Source organism: Parasteatoda tepidariorum, chromosome 9 (assembly GCF_043381705.1).
Source record: "Parasteatoda tepidariorum isolate YZ-2023 chromosome 9, CAS_Ptep_4.0, whole genome shotgun sequence".
In the NCBI taxonomy this organism is placed as follows: Eukaryota; Metazoa; Arthropoda; class Arachnida; order Araneae; family Theridiidae; genus Parasteatoda; species Parasteatoda tepidariorum.
Window position 1 is genome coordinate 32,400,709 of NC_092212.1, and position 20,030 is coordinate 32,420,738.

At 30.0% G+C, this 20,030-nt stretch overlaps 1 protein-coding gene across 1 annotated transcript in view; it reads left to right on the top strand.

The window, feature by feature from the left end:
• The window catches only part of LOC107441357 (cubilin), a gene marked incomplete in the record, with an annotated part of 195,714 nt that overhangs the window by 25,974 nt on the left and 149,710 nt on the right, over window positions 1-20,030 (top strand). Inside the window, 4 exon segments of the mRNA XM_071185787.1 lie at window positions 8,262-8,430; window positions 14,895-15,026; window positions 16,761-16,856; window positions 19,115-19,245. Coding sequence (XP_071041888.1) covers window positions 8,262-8,430; window positions 14,895-15,026; window positions 16,761-16,856; window positions 19,115-19,245 — 528 coding nt within the window.

Below are 20,030 nucleotides of genomic sequence, written 5' to 3' on the forward strand. Positions count from 1 at the left end.
AAAAAAAATTAATTAAAATTAAAAAAAGATTGTGAAAAATATTTGTATTTGAATTGTAATTGAAAGAAGAAAATTAAATACGTAATAAAAAAATAAAATCTTGAACTCAAGGTTTTACTTTAACATAAAAAGTTTTAAAAATTAGCAAATCAATTTTAAAAAAATTAACAAACTTTATTTGATCTATAGAGAAAATATAAATTTATTTTTAATGTAGTTACTTTATATGAATTACTTTCATATGACTACATAGTAAAATTTTATAAATTTAAATACTCTGGTTATTATTAGTTCTCTAAATAATCAAATCAAAATAATAAACAATTCAAGATATAATTAGAAAAAGTGCATGTTAAATAAAATGATAAAACTATTTTGAAAATAAATAAAGTCGTTTTAGAGTTAAAAAAAATATTTTTTAAGTTTATCTTAGAAAGAGAAAAAGCATAATATAAGATGAAGAGTGAGTTTCTTCTGATATCTTTTGAAAGCTAGTTGACCCCCGCAGGTTGCAATTCCCCTTCTGTGACAGTGATTAGTTTCGGGTTACTTAACACACGCACCCCCACAAAAAATGTAGGGGAGACAGTGAAACGGGTTTTGGAGGTGCAATATATTTCGTCCCTTTTCGAACCTATCCTTACTGAAGGTTAGAATTGAAATGAAAAGGCCTCTTTAGGTATTCTTTGGCCAAGAGCATAACATACGTACTAGGGAGTGGTGAATTATATGAACCTACGAATTACTTAGAAATAGTGGTGTATAAAAATCTACTAAATTGAATTTATTAAACCAAGAATCTCAATTGATAAACTACCATTTAAAAAATATATATTTGCTGTCTGGAGCAAGTTGGCATGTCTGACTTTGGCGTGTCTGAATAAAGACTTTTTCCATGGAACAAAAGCGCAATTGTCCACCAAAAAAAAAGCCAAAAGTGTGTTTTTTTACATTAAAAAAATTAAATTTTTTTCAACCGGTTTTTTTCAAAAAATCTGTGCGTTAAGGCATCTTTCAACAAAGTTCATTCTTCGTAATTTTTTGCACATATTCTTAGCATTTGTATCAGCAACCCACTTGCGATTCGGTTGCTATTTGAAAGCATGAATAGAAAAGGAGAAAGATTTATAAGTTACATTTTTATTCAATATTATTTGTCACAGTTTATAAATGAAAGTGATGGCTTTTAATGTAACTTAATTTGTTGTGTGCATAGTTTACTCAAAACCGCATCAGTTTGTAATAACAGTGGTTCAACTTTTTTAGAGGAACGCTTCATTTTATTAATGTTTATATCATTGGTCTAGAATTGTTGGCTACTCCAAAAGAATACATAGATAACTATGTTTTAACGCCGGTTTTAAACGAAAATTTAAATCATAAGATTTAAATTTTCGTTTAAAACCGGCGTTGAACAGCCGACCCAATTTGAGTTTACGACTGTCAACGTTCAACTCCGCAGCCTTGTAATTTTGAACCCAATCTAGAAGACAAGGGAACTTCTGGATTCAGCATTGGGACAAACTAGTGTTCTTATAGAACTTTTTGATGGAACTAACACTCATTTGCGTTACATAGAGAGGAAAACTACCGAACGTACTGATTGAAATTTCGAACGGTCATAAGGATTATAAAATTAACTGATTAATTCTATGTGATAACATTAAATTTCATTACAAACAGTGTTTAAAAATTCCGTTTGAAAAATAAATATTTATTCAACCCTCCTATATTCGTTTCGGAATTATAGTGTTACACCTTCATCAGTAGAATGCATGGCATGAATAGTATAATAGAGATGCTTTAATACCAAATAGGTAACCTCATAATAAAGATATACATTTTTAATGAGTATCAGAAATTTAAAAAAAAATATGATTTTGATATACTTGAAAAATATGGTATAACAACGAGATCAATAACCTGTTTGACATACATACAAATCCGACTAAATCTCGATTGCGGCTTCTTACGTAGTCCGATGTAAAATTAAGAAATTGGTAGCAAATATCGATGTAAAATTAAGAAATTGGTAGCAAATATATCTCTTGAAACTTGTTCAATTTATGAATATGATTGGTTTGTCTTATTTACTTATCAACCACCACAGATTCAATTCTCAAATATATATAACTTTCGCTTAGTTAATTTTGAAATAGAATTTGGGTTCATGCGAACAACTGGTTCACTTTTTAAATAGTCTGAGCAGACTACTTATAAAAGACAGCGTGGAAGCTTTCTGATGTAGGAGGTGATGGTATATGACGAGTACACTAGCCTCCACCCGGTTTTTTATAGGTAGTCCGATCAGACCACTGTGAAGGATATCCACTTTCCGAACGAGTTACTTAATATAAAATCTAGTTAAAATAAGAAACTAGTAGCAAATATATGATTAAAAATTTGTTTTATTTATGAATATTATTGGTTTGCCTTATTCACTTGTCAACCACTACAAATTCAATTCTCAAATATATATGATGAATTTCTCTCCATTACTTTTATAAAAGGCCTGCTCACCTCATTGCTCAACCAAAACTGTTATAAAATTCCAGATGAATGGGATAGGGGCCGCTTCGCGGCCCAGGTGCCCAATAAAATCAAAACACTAGGACTAGGACTTTTATAAAAGGTTTTGGGTTCATGCGCACAACTGGTTCACTTTTTAAACAGTCTGCGCGGACTTCTTATAAAAGACCGTGTGGAGGCTTTTTGATGTAGGAGGTGATGCATTAGCCATGTAAAATAAAGATAAAATTTAATAAGCTAATCTGAAAATTAAATTTACTTGGGAAAATTTACGTGACCAGTATACATGGTTGCCACAGGCGACTAAAAATGCAAAAGTGGTGCCTAATAAAAATTCAAAATTTTATTAAAAGATATTGAAATGAGTAACTTTTCCCAGCATATTTTTTTTCAGTTTACTGTTGAAAGTAAATGTAAAGAATGTTTTTGCGTTAAATAAGATTAATTTGAAATGTAAGTAGTTATGACTGAATAATTAAAGGAATAATAAATAAGCAAAAATGGATTTAGTTTCTACCACTTTTTACATAAATAGTTGATTGTAGCATCCGTGAGTATGCTATGCAATTATCTCGTGATGAGGCTTTTTAAGAGTTGGCAAAATTTTTCATTTATTCTAGAAATTAAACTGTTTGATTCACTACCAATTCATTAAAATTTTCACATAAAGTGGAACTTTTGGCATCACTGGCTTAACATTAATAACATGAATGAATTATTAACACATTTGTGCCATCCCTTTATATGCCTAATATTAATAACATGAATTAACTATTAACATATTTGTGCTATCCCTGCATATGCCTAACATTAATAACATGAATTAACTATTAACACATTTGTGCCATCCCTGTATACGCCTAATATTGATAACATGAATTAACTATTAACACATTTGTGCCATCCCTGTATATGCCTAATATTAATAACATGAATTAACTATTAACACATTTGTGCCATCCCTGTGTATGCCTGATATTAATAACATGAATTAACTATTAACACATTTGTGCCATCCCTGTATATGCCTGATATTAATAACATGAATTAACTATTAACACGTGTTAATGTACATCGTCCTTTTAAATGGAAATTTCCTTTTGTAAGAAAAGAAGGAAAAAAAAACAAGTGTTTCATTATCATGATTTCTTCAGTAAAAACAATATAGTACTATACACACTAAAATATATAATTAAAATAAACATTAAATGTTGACTCTAGAAATTTGGAGTTTTTAAAGCATTTTTAAAGCAAAGCACTTTTAAAGCTAGCATTTTTAAAGCTAAAGTGATAGATAAGAAAGAGATAAATTCTACTGGTATAAAATATAAATAAATATGACCTGCCACTTTCTTCATGTAAAGAAAACTTTTTATAGCTTGACATTGATGAGTTAAATGAAAAAAATTATTATCGAATATCAGGGAATAAAATTCATAACCCTTGATGGTTAACAAAGTAAAAAAACTTGTTCTTAACAATTATTGCGACAGTTCTAAAAAAACCGCAATTTTTGTCATTCAATCATAAAACCGTAAACTTAACTCTAAAATTGTAAAAATTCCGTATAAATCACAAAATTTCATAACTCTTGGTGGTTAACGAAATAAAAAACTTGTTCTAAACAATTATCGCAAAAGTTCTCAAAAACCGTAATTCTTATTATTCAATCGTAAAACCTTAAACTTGACTATAAAATCGTAAAAATTCCAAATAAATCGCAAAATTTTGTAACTCTTGACAAAATAAAAAACTTGTTCATAGCAAATTATTGCGAAAGTTTCCCAGAAACCGTAATTTGTATTATTCAATCGTAAAATCGTAATCCTGAGTTTGAAATCATAAAAATTACATATAAATCGCAATAGTTGCCCCCTCTGACTATCACACCAAGCCTTTTAATTAGATTGCATTAAAATATTTTCTATTTTACAGGGATGCCACGGGCGACTAAAAATATAAGAAGTGCTGTCTAATAAAAAGCAAAAATCTATTAAAAGATAAAAAATATAATTACATTAAATCTATCAAAACTAATAACTTTTTCAAGCATATTTCTCTCTGCATACAATTAAATTAAAAGCAAAGAATAATTTTGCTTTGAATATGAATAATTTTTCAACGTCAGTTGTGGTGTTAATTACGATGCAATTAAAAAAAGTGATCAGATAATTTAAAAAAAAGAATTGAGTTTCTACTACTTCTTACAATTTTAGCCGCCTGTGGCATAATTCTCTTGTATTATTACATGATATATTATTGCATGAACGTATTATTACAGATGATTTCAACTATTTGAGACTTGCGAATTGTTTTTCTAGTGGCAGTGTGAAATAAAGCAGAATTTTTTTAAGAAGGAAAAAAAAAAATTTCAATAAAAATTTGTAGATCATAAGATCTTAAGTATTTGTCTGAAAGACCTGATATGCATCGGTTTAAATTACTTGTGTATAGTGGTGGGAAAAAATCCTTTAATTTATTAAAATATAAATACATTACTCTTGCTCTTTTTGCAAAATATTTTATCGAGTAATAAGCGATTAAAAGCTAAAGTATTCAGAATTTTTGTAAATTTACCCATCATATTAAAAAACTCACCACGAGAAAGCTGAAACAAAGCGACGTTTCATATTAACTTTTGAATCATTTTACACAAAGTTATGAAAATAACTTTTAATAAAACTCACAAACAAATAATAATACACTGAAATATAAGCTTATAACTATCGATAGAAAAAACGTTTCCAATGACGCTGACAGACTTGTATAGCTTCGTAGAAGAAAAATTTGGAACGTGGTATTAAGAACTTAGTTTTATTTCTTTTCTATTTTTAGTTATTTGCAGGTTGTCTATGATTATGGATTTGAATTCTTTTATTATTTAAAGTGAATTTTTAGATGAAGAAATTTGTGATTCTTTAAAAATAAAATATCAGTTTTCAAACTTTTGGTGGTGTATAAGAATTCTACACTTTATTAATAATAAATTTTGAAACTTAAAAATGCACCACTTTTATTATTAAAGAATTGTTGACTTATATAATGTTTAAGTAAACTGTATAACATATTAGTGAAAATATTATTGTTTGCAGAAATAGCAACCGATAACATAAAACGGTGGCTGTGTTAGTAGTGATAGAGATAAGAATAAATGATTGAATTTAATTCTTAACAAGTTTGGAGAAAAAGATGTTTAACGATTTTATTTTTAAATCAAAATTAGCCTAAAAAAATTCATCAGTTTAAAATCATGCCGATTTTTTTTTCTCCAGAGGAAAAAACACATTTTAGTGTATGCTAGCTTTTAACCTCTTGGGGACGGCTTATTCAGAAAAGCATTTGTACAAAATCAGAACCAAGTTGTAACTAAATAAAAAACGGTAACTTAAATGTAGTCGTTGCTAATTTGACAGACTTACTTTGCTTTTACTTTAATTATTGTTAGCTTAATCATATATATAATCAATGTTAGTTCAAAGTATTACTAAATAGTTTTATTTTGAACAAAGTAATGGTGAATTAAATAAATCAAACAATTATAACTCCGCCCGCAAATAAACTGCTAGCTAATTACTTTAATTACCAGTTTTATCTTTCTACCCTGATTGATACGGTTTTATGCCGGCACGTATTTGTGACAGTCGGCGCGAAAGAATTGGATTAAAGGATGATGCATTAAATTTTATTGTACTGGTATATACAGTGTTCGATGCATAAACATATGAGCGAAAAAACAGCGGTCACTTTTCTTTTCAATTTTAAACAGTAACACATTTTGTGTTATCAAGAAATAAATTTTTAAAGATTTTTTTAGCTAAACTCTTATTATCATATATTTTTTTAAAGCCGGAGTGTGATAATTAAATTTTTAAAAACGACAATAAGAAAGCGTTAAGTTTACTACAAATAATAAAAAGCTTAGTAGTTGTTTTTTTTTTATTTATTTCATAACCGTCGTTGAACAGCAGATCCAATTTTGGGTTTACGATTAACTCCGTAGCCTCGTAATTTTGAACCCAATCCAGAAGGCAAGGGAACTCCTGGATAAAGTATTGGGAGACATTTGATTTGCGTGGAGGAATTTTTGATGCAACTAAACCGCTTTTGCGTTACACGGAGATGAAAACCTCTTACAGTTAGCCTGACGGTAATGGGACTCTAACAAATGATCCGTCTACTACTGAGGATATTTTAGATCAGCAATGTTTTCGGTGCGAGCCGGGTGCGGAATTCGAAGCCATCGCTTTGATTCGAACCCGGTTCATCTCATTGGACTTAGTAGTTAGTATGAGGATGGTTTTATTTAAATATTATGCAAAAGTTTGAACTAATTAAGTTGTTGCATTATTTAATAAAACTGCGAGACCTCGTTCAAAAAGCCCCATTATTTTTTTTGTTTACCCCTATATATATATATATGTGTGTGTGTGTGTGTGTGTGTGTGTGTGTGTGTGTGTGTGTGTGTGTGTGTGTGTGTGTGTGTGTGTGTGTGTGTGTGTGTGTGTGTGTGTGTGTGTGTGTGTGTGTGTGTGTGTGTGTGTGTGTGTGTGTGTGTGTGTGTGTGTGTGTGTGTGTGTGTGTGTGTGTGTGTGTGTGTGTGTGTGTGTGTGTGTGTGTGTGTGTGTGTGTGTGTGTGTGTGTGTGTGTGTGTGTGTGTGTGTGTGTGTGTGTGTGTGTGTGTGTGTGTGTGTGTGTGTGTGTGTGTGTGTGTGTGTGTGTGTGTGTGTGTGTGTGTGTGTGTGTGTGTGTGTGTGTGTGTGTGTGTGTGTGTGTGTGTGTGTGTGTGTGTGTGTGTGTGTGTGTGTGTGTGTGTGTGTGTGTGTGTGTGTGTGTGTGTGTGTGTGTGTGTGTGTGTGTGTGTGTGTGTGCATAATATAGATATTTTTTAATTTTATGGAACAATATTTTGTTAATGATCGTAAAAAATGAGCGATTTAAAGAAATATTCTTCTCTACTTGGAAACAAAATAAACTTAGAATGTGTAACCTAATGATAAAAATTGTAAGGAAGCAATTTTGCTCATTAAAAAGACTTTTTATCGTTTATAACTGTTCAAGTAGGAAATGGTTTTTATCTCTTTTCAGTTAAGATGTTTATGATTTTCAAAATCTCAAAATAAATTTAAACATTTATTTCTGGCAACATCTCTTTCTCTCTCTCTGTCTGTGGTGAATGTTATTTCTTACAGAAAATTAAGCGTGAACTTATGAAATAAAGATCTCTACTGAGTAAATAATAATTTTTTGAATTAAAAAAAATTATATATTCTTTAGAACAAGTTAGAATTTTGAAGAAAAAAAATGGTGATAAGTTTGATAAATAAAAATGGCTCATCAGGCGCATCAAATCTCGACACTGTAGCTGCATTTCTGTAGGCTGCATGGAGGCACCCATAGTGCTTTCATCCCATAGGTTTAACAGTAAACAATTCCCAAGCTAATTATCGAATGTTATTTTTTTTTTTATATTATCATTCTTTCTGTACATTTTTCTACACACTTTCGTAATTTCAAGTCTCTAAACCTTAAAGTTTTTGCTCTGTAATACAAAATATAGCGTACAGTTGAACACCCATTATAGCGGAAGCTACTATTTTTAATGCTATTTTTTAATATGGCCAGACTAATTTGAACCATTAGAATAAATCTGCCGTATTCAATATTCTGCAGTTTTGCAAGTAAATATATTGTGGCTTATGACATACATTTTTCTTTCTTATATTTGCTTATAGCCAAAATATCGTTGTATCTGTGATGCTGGTTGGAAGATTCCAAATGGTGGCCTGGCTTGCACCGAAGACATTGATGAATGCAGTGGTGCAGATAGGAAATGTTCACAAAATCCATTAGTCACTTGTATTAATACACAAGGAAGTTTCCATTGCGGTCCTTGTCCTGCAGGTAAATATTCTCATTTATGTTCTGAGTTCTAAGAATTTAAAAGTTGAACAGACCATGTAACTTTGTTTTTCAGCTATACAATTGTAAATATCAGACCAAATTCTTTATATCAACAAATTCAGCATTTTAATTATTCTTGTTTAGACGTTTGAAACTGAATAAAGGAAACAAACATTAATTGTACATTGTTGTTTTTATGTAAATTAAGTTAATGTAAATTAACATCTTTTACAAATGGTACTATGGTTTTTCTTTTGCAGGTATGAGAAGATTATTCTAATTTATGTTCTTTTTCTAAGATTTTAAAAGTTGAACAGACCAAAAAATTTTGTTTTTCAGCTATACAATTGTAAATATCATATCAAATTCTTTATACCAACAAATTCAGCACATTAATTATTCTTGTTTAGGTCTTTGAAAGCGAATAAAGAAAACAAACATGATTTAATCACTTGTAGGCTATTGTTTCTACGCAAATTAAGTTAATGTAAATAACCATCTTATACAAATAGAACTATGGTTCTTCTTTTGCAGGTATAAGAACAATATCTAATTTATGTTCTTTTTCTAAGATTTTAATAGTTGAACAGACTATATAACTTTGTTTTTTACTTATACAACTGTAAATATCAGACCGAAATCTTTATATCAACGAAACCGGCACATTAATAACTTTTGTTTAGAAGTTTGAAACAAAATAAAAAACAAACAAACATGGTTTAATCAATTTTAGTTTAATTTTAAATGTAAATTAAGTAATGTAAATTAAAATCTTTTTCCTATAAAACTAGGATCCTTTTCCTGTAGGTAAAAATACAATATTTTCATTTATGTTCTTATTTCTAAGATTTCAAAAGTTGATTATACTATATAACTTTGTTTTCAAGCTACACAATCGTAAATATTAGACCAGAATCATAATATCAACACACCATTTTTTCTTGCTTAGACGTTTGAAACTAAATTTAAAAAACATATTTAAAAACATATGTTTGGTTGAAGCATATGTTTCAGAAGTAGGGATCTGGTGAAACTAAACTCTATTGCCGGCCCATAGGTTCCTTCTGGTTTAATTAGTAGCAAAGACCGGTGATGCCAATTATCTCATCGAAATCTGTAATCTTTCAAACAGCGAAATGTTTACTTCAGGCTAAAGTGCAACGGACTTGTTGATCACTCTCAACTCATTTTCAGTTTTTCCTTCACCTAATTTCATCTTCAAGATAGCAAAGCGCCATTTTTTCCTTACTTCATGACTCCTCTCCCCTCAGTGTATCTAGTCTTCATGCATGTTTCCATCACTTCATGATGAATGGGAAAAGGGCCTATTATGGCCTCAGATGCCCAGTTCTCAAACAACGAACGAATGAATGTGTAGTCCATTCCACCATAAGTTGGCACTGGAGAGAAAGGTAGGAAATGTAATACTCCGCCTTTGAAAAGTAGTTCTTCGCTATTTTGGAATTAATTGCAGTTTAAATGCGCGTACAAATATAAATAAATGTTGCATAGTAAGAAAAGTATGTCTTGAAACATTCATTAGAAGTTTTTCATGTTTAAATGTATTTAACTTATAAATACCTTCTCAGTAAAGCGAATGTACAAAGAAGAAGGAGGTGTTTTAGTTTGGCGCTGAATTAGTTTTCAAGGACAAGGAATTGGCTCATTGGCTATGTTTCTACACTGGTCAGTCAGCTTTTCCATTCGCCTTGGCTTTGCTTAAGTGTCCTATCTCTTGTGCAGTTCTTATTTCGTTTTTTTTTTTTTTTTTTTTTATTTTATTTGATGATTTAATTTTCTAAATATTAACCTCATCTGTACAATATTTAATGAAAAATTTTTTCCCCTCAGAATAAATGGAAAAAAAAAAACATCCCAATAGACAGGTGAATATTATTAAACTGATGACAGTTGAGCATATTTGCTGTGTAGCTAATTCAACATGTGATTTTATTATTATTTTTTTACGACAAAAGAAAAAATTGTTTTCGCTTTATTCGATCTCTGTAAAGATTCAAATTTTGCGTCTTTTGCGCCATGTTTAGTTCTGAAGTACAATTCGCTTTTTATAGGAACTTAAATAATGTAAAAATTTAAGATTTTTAGTTTGTTCAATTAAAGGGACTTTTAAATATTATCTGAAATACAATTTCCATAATAGAAGTGTTAATCCGTTAGTTATAAACTAATAAAATGTATAGGAATTGAAATAATTTCAAAAAAGACGCAAAATTTGAATCATTAATTTTTTTTAAACATCGAAAGGTTAATTTAAACCAATCAATATTTTAATAATTATTTTTGAAATACAAAGCCCAAAAAGCTGAGAAATCCTTTCTCTTATGTAGAAAATATTAAGATATTTCAGTATCTGACAAAATATTTCGAGACTAACTAATTCTACTGTACTTAAATAACAAATTATACGGATTTTTCTCTTAAGCCTCCTTTCACCTGCAAAGGTCCTGAAAAGTAAAGGAAAGTTCTGATATTTCAAAATATGTATTTTCTTTTGAAGAAATGCGCCTACCCATCCAAGTAGAATTTCGCCTGATGAGAAATTGTGGATTGAATTCAATTCAGGGCTACCCCACAAAGAGTTTGCAGAAGGAACTGTCAACTGTTAAAATATTAAATGAATAACATGATAACCACCAGGATAGGTGGTTATCATGTTATTCAAAGAGTTCCTGTTGAGTCTAAGAGGGTGGGATATGGCAGCTGAAAACATGGGGGGGGGGCGAACAAACAGTACGCCCCCCCCCATATGGATAATACTAATTATTTTTTTCAGGTAAGTTCTTTTGTCTCTTAGAAGCAAATATATTTCAGAAAAAAAAATTTTTATTAAAAAAAGAAAAATTTCTGAAAATTTTTTTTAATTTTTTATTTATAAAAAAAAGGAACAGTAAATTTTTATCAACATGGGTATGATATTTTTCATAATCAATGATTTCCTGCCTATGTTGACTTTTTCTTCCCCAACAAAACACCAATGAGGGATAAATTAATGTACATTAATCTACAAAAAATAAGCATATAAAAATAAATATTTAAAACAAAGTATTTATGCGCATCTATGCATTTCGTTTTTTTTTTCTTAGATTTCAGCAAAAAAGAATCTTTTTAAATATATTTTTTTTTATTTAAAATTAGTTTCGTTTAATTAAAAAATAATAATAAGAAAAAAAACAGTAAGTATTATAAAACATAAGTATGATCTTTTTCATGATCAATAATTTCCAGCCTATGCTGACTTTTCCTTCCCCAACAAATCACCAATGTGGGATAAATTAATGTACATTAATCTACAAAAAATAAGAATATAAAAATAAATATTTAAAACAAAGTATTTATGCGCATCTATGCATTTCGTTTTTTTTTTACTTAGATTTCAGCAAAAAAGAATCTTTTTAAATATATTTTTTTTTTTTTAAAATTAGTTTCGTTTAATTAAAAAATTATAATAAGAAAAAAAAACAGTAAGTATTATAAAACATAAGTATGATCTTTTTCATGATCAATAATTTCCAGCCTATGCTGACTTTTCCTTCCCCAACAAATCACCGATGTGGGATAAATTAATGTACATTAATCTACAAAAAATAAGAATAAGAATATAAAAATAAATATTTAAAACAAAGTATTTTTGCGCATCTATGCATTTCTTTTTTCTTTTTTTTTTACTTAGATTTCAGCAAAAAAGAATATTTTTAAATATATATTTTTTTTTCTGTTTAAAATTAGTTTCGTTTAGTTAAAAAATCATAATAAGAAAATCTGCTTTTTAAATACTAATTAAGAAATCAGCTTACAACTAGTATCTTAAAATAATAATTATGAGAAATGCTCTAAAAAATCGTGCTCTTTTCCGTATTCTGTACAAAATTTTAGTACGATTCTTGGTTTTAAAAAAAAAAAAATCGGCGTTTTGCTTTCTTAAACGCCAATACTGGCCACTTTCTCTCCCTTTGTTGCTACCTCATCCCCGTACTGACTTAAAGAGTAACCCAGTTTCCATGTAATCCGGTCTACCTACCTTTCTCTCCAGTGCCAACTTAAGGTGGAACCAAAGGTGTCATCAGAAACCTTCTCAAAATACAACCAGGGGGTGAAAGCGAAACGGAAAAGAAAAAAGGCTGGTAGTAAACCATGTCAGTAATTGCTAATTTTCGGGAGGAGTTTACTTATTCTTTTTTTAAACTATTTAACAATATTTATTTTATCTAGGATAAGAAGCAGATTTATATATATGTTAAAATCTTAAAGAAATCTTGGTAGTTACAGATATTTTATTTTTCTCGGAAAAAATGCTATAATAAAATGTCTTTTGTACCAGTTTTTCATCTTTTCCGTCTTGTTATATAAGGGCCTTCAGCCATGAATACAGCGTATATCAGCCCGATAACCGCTCTTTTCTTAAACGTCTGTGTTCTCTCTAAGCATTTCGGATAATCATGACTATCCCATACCTGCCAACTTTTACGCATTTGGCGTAAAATGTTATTTTTATAATTAAAGTAGTAGTAGATATATACAATTTTTTTCTTTTATAAGATTAATTTTAAAATGATTCTAATGACCACTATTCTTTAAAAAATTAAGCATACATATTAATATGCATTACTATATTGGTTATCAGCTTAAGCATTTTCAAATACCACGTATACTTTTGCTTACTATTAAAATTTTAATTCCATTTTACTACCACTGGGAAATATTATAATGGAAGGGTTGAAAAGTTGACAGGTGTGCTATCCCCACTTGCCCTAGACAAACTGTGCACTTTGCACCAATGAAGCCCGGTTACCGGGGGGAGTGCACAGGGAGTCTTCCCCTTTTTGTAAACAGCGTAAATATTTATCTTTATCTTCAATTTGTTCCCTTTATTATGTATCAACTTGCGATTTATCTTTATGTATAACCCAGACTTGATTTTCAATTATTGTTCATTCTGAGATTTAACTTAATGTTAACGCAGCACCTCCCTTCCCTTCCACCACATATTCATCAATTTAGATGAAAGAGCAGATATCCATGCATGGATAGGTACTCTGAAAAACTTGATTAGTTAGTAATACAACGTATATTTCTGCTTAAAATTGTAATTTACATTCCATTTTACTACCACTGGGGAAAATCATCCTCGAAAGGATTAAAAGTTGGCAGGTATGCAAATAGGTACTTAATCACATTCAGATGAATTAGTAAGAGCCTCTCACTGGGCTGATGCTAAGATAATTACCACATATGAGTAAATAGGTACTAAAAAATGTTTCGTCAACATCGTGCTGATATAACATTGAAACAGTTTTAGAAGGATAATCTGCATTATTTTCATAACTGGCTAATGATTCTTTGCTGACGGTATAATGACGTTTTTTATAGTAATTTTACCTAATTTTGTGGTAAAGTATTTTACACTAACGAAGTAAAATATCACCTTAATTCTATCACCTGTCCCATATTTTTAGAAAATTTATTGGATAGATATACGAAAAATGGGTACTTATGTTAAATTCCGTTGACCCTTTGCGCTAAAACCAAAGAAATTGAAGCCACTTTATGAATGAAGAATTTCTTTTATCGTTCTATATTCTAAATCATCAGTTAATTTTTTAAAAAAAATTCTTTTTGTTATATATTCCAGAATTTTCGGTCCATCCTAAATTTTCTAAAATATGCTGTATGATTTGGTGTTAATTTGGCGGAATTTGCACCAACTTTAATGGTTGACGAGATATTACACATGTACCCAAAAATGTATTAAGACAGGTATTTTTGGCTTCTAATTTATCATAATTTGGTTTCTATTAATTTGGCTATTGATTTATCTCATATTTCTAATGTAGCCATATCATGCAAAAACTGTAATAATTTTAAATTAACTAAATTTTGTAAAAATATTATTAGACAGTTTTTTTGGCTACCATGATGACACTTCCTTAATAGCCAAATTTTACGCTTTTAAGGAAGATTTTTCCCTTGGCAATAAATTAACAACTCAGTAATTTGAATCAATGTGCTATTAGTTAAGAGCACCAACGAATAATTATAAGGTGTTTCATGAACATTTGAAATAGTTATCCGTCATATTGGTTGCGTAATTTTAAAGTTAATTTATTGTTCCAAAAACAAAATTTAAAAGTCAACTTAGTTAACACTAAAAAAAATTCCTTACAAAGCATGAAATTTGGTAGATCATATTTCCTTGTAATGAAATGTACTGAAAGCGAAATAATTATTTTAACTCTAAGAATTTCATTGTGATATTATAAACTTTTCTAAATTATGGTGTAGCATTTGGTAGTAAATTAGTATGTTAATTATTAAATTTTAAATTCTTAGATTTTAACTTCGTTTAGGGTAAACCAACTACGGTCTACAATTTTTTATTCTATTTTATTTAATTATATTAATTTATTTTTGTTAATTAATTTCTTTTACAATTGTGTTTCATTTAGGATTTACTGGAAACGGATATCATTGTAATGATATTAATGAGTGTGATATGTACAATGGTGGGTGTTCCATGCATCCCTTTGTTCAATGTATTAATACACATGGATCTTCGCAATGTGGTTCGTGTCCAACAGGTACTGCTATATACCTATTTATTTCATAATTCAATTTTTTAATTTATTAACACGTTGAATGCCACGCTAATTTTACATAGCTTGCTCGTTTAACCACACGGTAAATAACTGCAAACTAAATTTGCAAATATAGACAGGTTTTGCTAGTTTATAAAAGATTTAGCTTGAAAGAAATGGTGAATTATATATGCTTACGAATTGTTTAAAAATAGTGGTGGATAAAAATCTACTAAATTGAATTTATTAAACCAAGAATCACAATAATTAAGTAAATTTTGAATACATTTTCTGCAATTCCATAAAAGAGTGTAAATTTTATAGTTCTATATCATGTTATACACTGTCAGCCAGCTGTTTTTCGCGGCCTATGCGAAAGGTTAGTGTCAGCAAGCTGTGATTGACATGGTCTAAATGTAATTTCAGTGTTAGCCGCCGTTGGTTGACGCCGCCTAAATGGAAAGTCCAGTGTCAGTCACCGATGACTGACGCGGCGCTCAACATGTTAATTCAATTTGTGTGGTAAAATCAACAACTTCAATTCAATTTTTGTGGCAAATTTTACTGTTGGACCTTTATTCAGTATTGATTTCGTCGCAGATTTATTTGCAATGAGTTTTATGAGTTTTCAACAGGAGTCCAAAATCAAAAAATGTAAGACAATCTGTGAAAATAAATCTTTTAAAGATAGGACATTCTGTGTGAAGAATTGACTCGCATTTGGGCATTTTCATTTAATTCACGGATCATTTTAACCCGTTTTATCCCGACGTTTTGTATTGAAGTCGTGCAAAAAGTGGTTTTATGAAAAAAGTGGTATAATATGTTATTCAACTAAATGGCTAATATCAACTATTTGTTACCATTTCAGTTCGAAATGTCCCTACATCTTACAGTTCTAGATATAGTGATAGAAACTTAAATCACCAATAAATTATGGTGGAAGGGAAACTTTTAATTCTCCTAGATAAAAGACAGTATTGAAACAATTGTCCTACCACAATATATGTTTTTAAAAAAGGAAACTGTCCTATAAATATGACGCTGTGCGCTAACAGGTTAAGGGGTGCAGTTTCGAAATTCAGGCGCGTGGTATTTGACTCTTTTGCCCTACACGAGATTAATGAACTAGTATGGAATATTTAGTTTTCAGTTACCGGACTATGAAAAAATTTGGAACATACATTCTCCTTGCACCAGCTACTTTTAATGATAAAATGATTTTGAAGTAAGTTATAAAATCGACACCTACGTATTATCCGGTCGACTATTTTCTATAAATCAGAAAATAAATTTGGAAATAGTTCAAATTTAAATATTATGTTTTTTTTGTCAAATTTGAATTCGTTCAATTTTTTTTTATAATCAACTACATTATTAAAATAATTTTGAAAGATACCAAAATGACTCTGATCCAATGTTGGTCATAATGGGAAACGTGATATTTACTACGTAAATACTATAAGATCTATGACGTTTAGAGAAAATCACCTTTCCTCATGGTAGGTTTTAACATAACTATAATACATTGAAATATACAGACAAAATGATTTTGCATGATCTATTAAAGTTATAATTTTAACTTCTTATGATTTTTTTAAATTAACTATAAGAAAACTTTTGTATTTTAAAAAGAATTCTATTAATTCTGTAAAACAAACATGTCTACTAAATTGTAATGCGTTTCTTTCTTTCAATTTATCAATCATTTCTAATTGATATTTATATTATTTTAAGGGTATGTTGGAAATGGAAGACAATGTACATTTAGTGGCGTTTGTAGTATTAACAGAGGAGGATGTCATCCAAATGCGACATGCATAGAAAACACAGGTACAAAAAATTAATGTACTTTAACAAGATGTCAAGATTTTTAATCAATTAATAAAGTTCTTTAACCGGGATAGCCTGGTTGGCAGGGCGCTGGACTCACGTTTGGGAGAACATGAGTTTGAATCCAGCTGGTCGAAGACTCCCCGTGAACTAAATGGTGACTGGTGCAGGTTAAATCTGTCGAGTCACAAAGTCTTCCATGTTCCCATAACAAATCAATACCTCTGGGGGTACTGAATTGGAGATTAATCGTTCTCTGGTTCATATCAAAATTACGATCTGTGGATGAATGAATACATGTATGAATGGGCCCGCCCTAAAAAAGGTTATGACGTATGGTTGTGGCAGAAGTTGAAGTAATTCTTGGTTATAGATGGCGCCACTGGAAAACAAGAACAATCCCCTCCCTCAGCTTTGATGGCCGATTGGATTGGATTGATGATTCACAATGTTGGCAAAAACAAGGAAACACTTCTATATTAGCTCCATATGTACATTCTTTATTTCAGCAGCAAATGTCTTGGAAGATTTTACATGGCAAAACTGCTGGTACGATTTAAAAAATCAGATTTTAAGCTTTTAGAATTTATGTAAATTAAAATCTTTTTTCTTTTTCCAATACTTTTATAACTAAGAAAGCATTCGAATATCCTGCAGATTGATTTCAAAGCACACTGCTGTGGTACTAAAACTTAAAATAAGTAATTAAATTCCTCTTCTCATTTTGGTTCATCCGAACAATGGATGGGCAGAAATTACATCATTTCTAAAAGCTAGAAGCATGATCTTCTAAATTGTGCCAACAGTATTGCCATGTAAAACGTCCTAACACGTTTGCTGCTTAAAGATAGATTGTTTACTTTGACTAAGTAATAGAGGTGTTTATATATTTTTGGCCGCCGACCCCTGTACTTGTAATATGGCTATTACAAGTGCATACCTGCCAACTTGTACAGTCGTTGAATAAAACTTTACAAAGTGGTTGTCAAACAACAATTTACTCTGGAAGAATTTTGTATAAACACAATTATATGACCTAGAACGAAATTCCCAGAAACAAATTTTTAAAAAGAAAAACTGGTAGCAAAACTATTTCATTTACAGCTAGGTTTTGGAAAAAGTAAAAGATGCTTTTGCTATCATGATTCAGAATTGTCAACTTACACGTATTTGGGGAAAACATCTTCGAATGGTAGCTAGGTTTATGTTTTAATCTATTATTCTTTATTTTGAAAATTTAGTTATTTTCCACTCCACTACATGCATATAATTTAGGGGTTTAGGTAAAAAAATTCTCTCTGTTCCTGCTCCCTTGTGCTGAAGCTTTTAAAATTTTGGCAAAACTCCCAAAAACTCCGGAAGCTTTAGTTTTAAATTGTCTACTACTCAATAAAATATTTAGCAAAAAACGTAGTAATTGGATGCCTTGTTAATTATTAAGTATTCATAACTATTAACTCTATATTGCGGGGGAAAAAGTCCTATTCATATATTAAAGTTGTTAAAAAGTTTCTTGGTTGTAAGTGTTTCGGAAAATTTATAATGCCTTTTGCCTTGCGTTCCATGTACACTGCTCAAAAAAATTAGGGGAGCCATGTGCTCCCCTAATTTTTTTGAGCAGTGTATATAGATATAAATATGCATAGATATACACTGCTCAAAAAAATTAGGGGAGCATATGGCTCCCCTAATTTTTTTGAGCAGTGTATATGATATATATGCATAGGTTGATTTTAATTCCCAGCCCTGTGGGGATATCTAAATTCAGCGCTTAACTAGTTAAGATTTAGTTTCTGATTTAAAATGGACATTTGAACGAAAGGAATTTTTTTTTTCAGTTAACCTTTGCTTCGCACATATCCACCTACTACTTACCTTTTAAAAAATAACTTTTTTAAAAGGAATAAAGATTCAAATAGAAAAAATGCCTTGTGTTTGTTGCTATATAGGCAAAGGAACTATACATACCGCAAAATTATTTAAACGTCTCCAAAATGTAAAAATGTTGTGGGAAATGATTTCAGAAAACTACTATTTTGTTTCTCTTAAATAGTTTTCTTCTACTTAAATTCAGGATGCATGAGAAATTCACATCCGATTTAATATTTACTTTTATTTCAATTATACAATATTTAAATATAAAGGCACTTGTAAACTTAGCACCGCATTTGGTGAACTAAAATTTTACATTGCTTTTTTTTTATTTCTGAATTTTACAAACTTAGATGCAGAATTAACAACTTGGTTATTTTTTACAGCTATAACCGGAACATACAGAGAATGTAGGTGTCCTCCAGGGTATGGAGGAGACGGTGTTGGGTTGCATGGCTGTTATCCATTATCTGGAATGAGTTGTGCTAACAATCCGTGTCAGCAAGGTACTTGTCAGGTAAATATATTAAGACAAATATTCTACACACACAAACTTATATATGTATGATACAGAGATGCCAACTGCTGCGGACGTGCCATAAAAATTTAGAAAACGGTAAACACCACTAAACTAAACTAAACAAAAAAAGTAAACTTTGCATATATTTGACTAATATTGCTTGCTTTTTAAACGGTGTAGCATAACTTAACGATAAAAGTGGCGAATCATATAATACTTCAAATTATTTAGGAATAGTGGTGTATATAAACCTAATAAGTTGAATTTATTAAACCAAGAATCACACATTAATAAACTACCACTCGAAAGTATTTATTTACTGTCCGGAGCAAGTTGGTATATATATATAAATACAAGAAAACACGAAGAAAGTAAAGAAAAACAATACTTATTTGACTAAACCTGGCACCATTTTCTCTAACTACTTAAATAAGATTATTAACAATATTACTAAAGAAGGTTTCTCTTGGATTATCACTAATAATCAACCGATTTTAGATTTCACTAAACATAATAAAATTAATTCTATTGCGACTTTTGATTTCCAGGATCTTTTCAATAGCATTCCCCTTTCTAAACTAAAAGATGTCCTTTTGTTTTATTACCAAGATTTTAAAAATATCCTTTGTTGCGATTTTGATTATTGGGAAATTCTGATTAATTTTTGTCTTTTTAGTAATTATCTTTACAATGGAAGGGATATCTTTCTTCAAATTAATGGAATACCACAGGGATCTAATTATTCATCTCTCTTAGCTAACTTATTTTTGCATTATTATGAA